A 7,021-nucleotide genomic window follows, 5' to 3' on the forward strand; every position below is an offset into this window, starting at 1 on the left:
TATATTTTAATTTCTTTTATTTATTTTCTTATTCTTATAATAAAATGAAAAACAAAAATAAAATAAACCCACCACTCTCTCTCTCTCTCTCTCTCTCTCTCTCTCTCTCTCTCTCTCTCTCTCTCTCTCTCTCTCTCTGATCCTCGAGATCAAAAAGAAACCCAACTCGTTCTTGAAGGTGTTCTCTACCGAATCAATATTGCAGGCTTCATCGTCCCATGCTTCTCCTTCGCACCACCAATAACCACCTTTCACATCTGTTTCTTCAACGACCATCGTCCCACCGTTACATCTGAACACCTGTAACAAAAACCCCAAATCTCCACAGTTTTTTATTCTAAAGAAGAAGGAGACGAACATGAAGGGTCGGGGTTTGGAAATTATCTCAAAATTTGAAGACAAAGAAGGTGATCGGAGAGGTTGGGTTTTTTCTTGCCCTATATCACCTTGGTTCACCCCGCGTCTCTAGTTTTTCACAATTGATCGACACCTACCTCCCATTTCTTTTTCTTTGTTCTAAATAGAGACGTCAAGTCAATTTATGGTGGTGATCGGTGGCTAATTTTGGAGGTGATTGGTGGTTATTTTCGTGTGATCAAGAAAGGGGTGGAGGAGTGTTTATGGTGGTAATTGTTGGCTAATTTGGGAGGCTGTTGGATGCGCCGCCACCATCGACCTCATATGTTCCCTTCAATCCACCTTCTTCCACATTGACTATTCGATAAGAAAATCAACATCAAGCCACATTCAACACTCACCTTCTTCTTTAAATCCATCGATTTTCCGATTTTTCGAGTCTTTGTGGATGGTGAAAAGTTAGCAGAGCTTGACCAAGCTTTTGGTTTGATTTTTCAGGCAAGATCTGGGGGTGGTTTGGTGGTTGGTGGTGAAAGCTTATCAGGTTAAGGAAGGAGAGGTGGGGGTGGGGGAGATGGAGGTGGTTGGCGGCGAATGGTGTTGGGGAATGGAGATAGTGGCAGGAGAGAGATAAAGAAAGATTTTGGGTGTGTTCTTAAGCGAATGGTGGAGAACAACGACGGTGGCAGGCGGATGGTGGTGGTAAATGGCGATGATGGCAGACAAATGGTGGTGGTGAACGTCGTTGGTAGCAGATGGATCTTGGTGGTGAACGATGGTGGGATATGTTGGGAGTTCTTGAGAGGGTGGCATCTGGTGGGTATTCTTGAGAGAGAGAGAGAGAGAGAGAGAGAGAGAGAGAGAGAGAGAGAGAGAGAGAGAGAGAGAGAGAGAGAGAGACTTTTTGTATCTTTAATTATTTAAAAACATTAAAAAAAAAAAAAATACAAATCTAAAGGGCATAATAGTCATTTTAAGTGTATAGGGACCAAAAACACTAAAAATATCCAAAATTGGACCATTGATGCACCACCAAACTTTTTTTTGATTAAAACTGCAGAATTTTACCAACCACAGGGACCATTTTTGCAATTTTGTCTCCAATTTTTCTAAATTTTAGAGGTTTAGACGTATAATCTTATATATGTTAAATTTCTATTTTTCTTATTATTTATTTTGGACCAGAACAGAGTTGTTAAGAATTTTCCAACCAAGCCTAAAATCATCAAATCAAGCTTGTGACGACTCGTTTGCAACTTCTACCAACCATGGAATATAAGAAACAAACTTCGTATAAACTAAGCTTTTATTATTGCAAATTATATTATATAGTAATATAATATCTCAAAGACGCAGAATTCTTTTCTGCCTTTTTACTTTAGACCACCTAAACTTTTACTTTCTATCTTAATTCTTAAGCCACTCTCTTCCTCACTTTTTTCCATCCTACTTACATTCTTTTCTTTCTATATAATTTGCAACCTTTTTGTCGCCCTAAAAACATTCTCTATATAAACTTTTGTTGTCTTCGTATATCCATTATCCAAACGGCCGTTGATTTTCTGTCATCTCTAACTCTATAAACCTGCTCTTGTTTGTTATCTTTGAAGAAGCTATATAACTGTCGATATTTCACCCCCTAATGCAGCTGCAAACGGGCTGTCTGGAAGATTTAGCCCTTGACTACTGCAAATTTTAACCAAAAAACAAAATAAAAATATGCGCCATAATACAAAAAAATTAAAAAAATTAAAACACTCTTGTAGTTAAACATACCTCTCCTCGTTGTACTTGGTGTTTATCTGCCTAATTCTTTCATCATTAGAAGGACCGTTGTTGAGATAATCTAAAAGATAATTAAAACGCTCGGTTGAACGAAAGTTCATTTGTTGTGCATGGGAATTGCCTATGAACAAATAAGAAAAAAAGGGAAATAAAAATCTTGAATAAAGATGTAAAAAAAAAATTAATGAAAAAAAAGTTGGAAATTTGCAAATACCTTCTGGTAGCCTCAACTCTTCGAGTGTGGTTCTAAAAGATGGAAATTGGTTATTGAGATCCGCAGATAATTGCATCTCTGAGAAATGCCTTCTCTCAAATTCAAGTGCTTGTTCTTGTTGTTCTTCGATGATTTGCTTCTTGATTAGCCTTGAATTATCACAAATTCTTGGCACTGTGATGAAATTAAAAAATAAAAATAAAAAATGTTATATACTATGTAATAGTGACCGTTTTATAGAAAATAATGTTCATGTTAAAATCCGCCACCCAACTATTTGTTGTGCCACAATTTGCTTATACTTTAAACATTGGGAAATCTCCGATAAAGTTCCAATATTTTGGATCGAGTTACAGTTTGATCTCAGCATTTATTTTTTGAACTATAAAGTCCTGATTATATCTAATTTTATACGATAATATGTCATTTTATGTAGAAAAGAAAAATAAGGACTGTTTCATTAATTTGGGAAAAATATAAAATATCGAGACTTTTCAGTTTAAAAAATAAAAGTTGGGATTAAACCGTAACTTGACCCTAAATATTGGGACTTTATTGGAGATTTTCTTTTAAGCGTATTTGATATATCTGTACCAAATACACAGCCTTGATGGACACAACAAACTAATAGTCCCTAAATTAGGGACTATTTGTTGAGTCAACATTTTGTTATTTCAGATTCTTTCATACATATAAAAACCTTTTTTAATGGTGCATTCAATGCACCATTAAAAAAAGTCTGAAATAACAAAATGTTGACACAACATATAGTCGGATGATGGATTTCAACCCAAACCCATCAAAATACGTCAAGAATTTCATATAGTTGTAATTACTTGACTGCAGTCCAATTTCACTATCAAGACCGTGGCCACCTTGGTATATCGAGTGCTGAAATGCCTCTCCATGTTTCCTGATCAAATTTAAATTTCAAAGTGAGAAAAAGACTCAAACAATCGTAAAAACATAATCTTTAAAACTACATTGCAAAATCACTAGCTTTTTGTATTTTTTTTCTTACCTATCATCCGCCTTAGATTTCTCACGATAGGGTTTGACCAAAACACGAGCACCACTTACAAAATGAGGATTTCCCTTGTTCAAAATATGGCGAACCGTATCCGCAAATACAAAAGTCACAAATCCAAACATTCTCTTTTGCTGACATGGAATTCTCACGTCATGAACCGGCCCAAATTTGCTATCATAAATTTTCAAAAAAAAGTAAACATCATTTCCATTAATTACATATAGTTATATGTAACGCGAAAAAATCAAGACATAAAGTTTGTATTTTTACTTGAAATAGTTGAAAACGTCACGCTCCGAAAAGGTACTCTCGGCTGGAAATGTCAAGTATATTTGTCTAGATCCTGCTACAATACCACCATGTTCATTCCTATCTCTATCTCCATTATGATCCATACATTTTGCCAGGTCATCAGCCAAAATGACAGCGTGTTGCCCATGTGGCCTATCAATGAGACAAATGCTTTTAAGCCTTGCAAGAAGTTTAGTCAAACTATAACCGGCTTTCCCATGTCGTTGACTTTCGGTCAAATACCCCTCAGCTTGTAATGACTTACCGAATTTTTCATAATAAAGCATTGGTAAAGAGGCTATGGAGAGAGGAAACCCTCTTCTTGATTTCAAAAGCTCGGTGAGTTCTAACTCTAGTTTCTCAAGAGACCCGGGTGAAAAGACGTTTTCGTCCTCGATATAGGAGAAACTTTCGGATGAAGGATGCAAGTATCGACAATTGTTTCCATGTCTACAGAATCCTTTAATGAAGTAATGGCAAACTTTGAATGGGAATTCGGGTAGACTTGGCGACCTCCGATTGGCTCTAGGACCTAATGAAGGTTCTGATGACTTGTAGAAATTGTTAGGTGAAAAATCTGGGGTGTTGACCGAGTCAATTTGATCTTCCAATGAAAGGAAACGAAGGTGGTTGTGAAGACGATAATCTTCGGGAAATGAAGCGGGATAAACCATGGGAACATAGTCAACTGGTTGACTTGGGATTTGGATAGTCAATGGTGAATGACGAGTTGAAGGTGTAAATGGTGTGAAGTGTAGGGGCATTTCGGGGATATTGGAAGGTAATTTGAGGTGGGTTTTTGCTTTATTGATCAAAGAGTGTATTAAATTATCGGGGCAATATGCTAATCTTATCATTTCTCTTTCACCATGATCTTGAAGAAGGAGATACCCCACAATCTTGGAGACGTTTTCGGGGTCGATTTTTTGGATCCTATCGTATACAATTTTTGTAGATTCTGAGAAGTCCATCTTAGATTATATAGCCTAAAGACATAACAACAAATGTTAGTATACTTTATAAAAAGAAATCTATTCAAATGTCAATGCTAATTAACAAAAGGAAAAATAATTCAAAAAAGATGAATAAAAGAGGGGATGCAAGTTGATATTGATGATAATAGATGAACACAATGGAGTTGCTGTAGAGCTACATGTAAAGAAAAAGAAGGCACTGTTTATGAACATGGGAATTAAATGAATTTTTTGGTTCAATTTTGAACTTATTTCCGCTCTAATTATCGAACCATGGAAATGGAGTTTCAAAACATACCCTTAATGGGATTTGATTCCATGAAGAGAATGATAACACAACATAATGATAACATTTTAAGTAAAAATGGCATGAACAAGATTCCATCATGAAAAAGCATGATTAAAAGAATACTATAAATGAATGGTAGACCAAATATGTTCCCTACCTTAACTAGTAAAAACATATCTATTTCCAAAACCCCATTTTAAAGTAAATCAAAAAAGGCATAAATGTAGGAATTTGAAGGGTAAAGGTGAAAAAGGAAAACCAGTTGCCAACTAATTTATGATATCCACAAAATAAATGTGTTCTCTTTGGTACTTTTTCACAAACAGTTGGTGTGAGGATTCACAGGCAGCATATAGCATAAATTTCACATCTTTAACAAGAAAAGGAAGAACACAACTATAATATGAGTAAAAAATCAAGATTAAATCTTAATATATTTAAGAACAAACAAGAAACATTACAAGATGAACACAAAGCATGCAAAAACTAATAGGTTTTGGTTCAATTAAGAAGAAGAAGAAGAGATTTTATATTCAGAAAGACAGCCATAGAAACACAGATTCTAAGCTTTTAAGAACTCTTTACAGAAAAATTTGGGGTAACCCACATCAAAAAATTCACATGTTTCGACACCCGAAACAATCTTTTAATTTGTAAATAATCCATGTCATATAAACAAGTAAAAAAATTTCGACTTTCGATAGGTAGTGAAGAAGAAAAGCTTCAAGAATCACGAAAAAAACATAGTGAAGAAACAAAGATCCGAAATACCCACCAAATCGAACAGGTTGCTGAACAAGAACAGCTTCAGAAAAACCTTTTCATGGCCTCAAAAACTCCTCCATGATTGATTGACTGGACTACACCATTCTCTCTCTCCAAAAAAAACCAAGTATTCTTCTCTCTCTCTCTCTCTCTCTCTCTCTCTCTCTCTCTCTCAATATCTATATCTATCTTGCTCTTCTTGTTGTTTTTGCAAATTTTTAATCAAAATCTATTGTTTATATATATTTTTATTATAAAAAAAAAAAAAAAAAAAACTATGCCCTCAATTCTCCGCAAAAACGACACATTCATAAAAAAACAGAAAATGACAGCAAGGATGGCCTTTAAAGGGCGCCGATTATCTTTAAATCAAAGCAACTCTCAACTCACTCAAATATATACGCATAAAACACAATCCAACCTGTATCTCCTCCAAAACTTCATCATATATAATGCGTAAAAACAAATTAATGGGTAGATTAAAATCCCATAGCAACTACAGAAACTTAATTTGGGAGATGGGTTTAAACCAAATCTTTGAATGGGAATTAAAAGGAGGCTTTGGGTGGGTGTGAAGAGAGAGGGTTAATTGTTAATTGAAACCTGTAAATTGTGTGAATAATGTGATATATAAAAGTCAATTGGAGAGAGAGGGGGATCAGGAGGAGGAAGTTACAGTCTTGAATCTGCTACTGTGAGTATTTTACTGGTTAAAAACTAAAATGTAGGAGATTATAGAGGCGACACTTTGACTGAAGAAATCAAATATTTTAGTAATTATTAAGTTTTTTGTTTTTTTGTTTTTTTAAGAATCGAGTGTTTTCTTTATTTTTATTCAAAGTTTTAGTTTTGAAGAAAAATATGTATCATTAACAAAATTTTGAAATAATTTTAGTTGCAAATTAACCGCAAATTTATGAATAGGAAACAATTGTGTGTTTTGTACAAATGTGCCCTATGGTATGAAATAAAAAACAATTGCGTGTATAAGGTCGAATTCTCCTACTAACTTACAAATATGGTAGATGTGAGTTTGGCTTGATGTATTTAGAAGGATTTAAATCGATTTGAATTTAAACAAAATGCAATGTTTTATAAGAAAAATAGATAAATTTATAAAATTCATAAGTTTAGAAAAAAATCGAGTTTTTTTTATCCCTTAGATGTTCAAATTACAAATTCGGTTTGAGATAAACATAATGTGACATATTAATTTTGGGAGTACAACTTTATCCATTTAGACCATTGTCTGTTTCAAATTACAAATTCGATTAAGTCCTTGAAATGGAAGGTTGTTAAACCGAATAACATAGTGC

At 34.3% G+C, this 7,021-nt stretch overlaps 1 protein-coding gene across 1 annotated transcript; it reads right to left on the reverse strand.

Annotated features, from left to right (window-relative positions):
• Positions 1 to 1,645: 1,645 nt before the first annotated feature.
• On the reverse strand, positions 1,646 to 5,931 carry LOC145004815 (zinc finger CCCH domain-containing protein 18-like). The gene is made up of 7 exons (XM_078963816.1): positions 5,716 to 5,931; positions 3,657 to 4,663; positions 3,378 to 3,557; positions 3,193 to 3,269; positions 2,357 to 2,530; positions 2,134 to 2,263; positions 1,646 to 2,043 (listed from the first exon to the last, which is right to left on the reverse strand). Exons 2-7 carry the CDS (start codon positions 4,646 to 4,648, stop codon positions 1,971 to 1,973), a joined length of 1,626 nt encoding a protein of 541 aa, XP_078819942.1. The 5' UTR covers positions 4,649 to 4,663; positions 5,716 to 5,931; the 3' UTR covers positions 1,646 to 1,970.
• Between the last annotated feature and the right edge of the window lie 1,090 nt (positions 5,932 to 7,021).

Source organism: Lactuca saligna, chromosome 7 (genome assembly GCF_052625555.1).
Source record: "Lactuca saligna cultivar CGN05327 chromosome 7, ASM5262555v1, whole genome shotgun sequence".
In the NCBI taxonomy this organism is placed as follows: domain Eukaryota; kingdom Viridiplantae; phylum Streptophyta; class Magnoliopsida; order Asterales; family Asteraceae; genus Lactuca; species Lactuca saligna.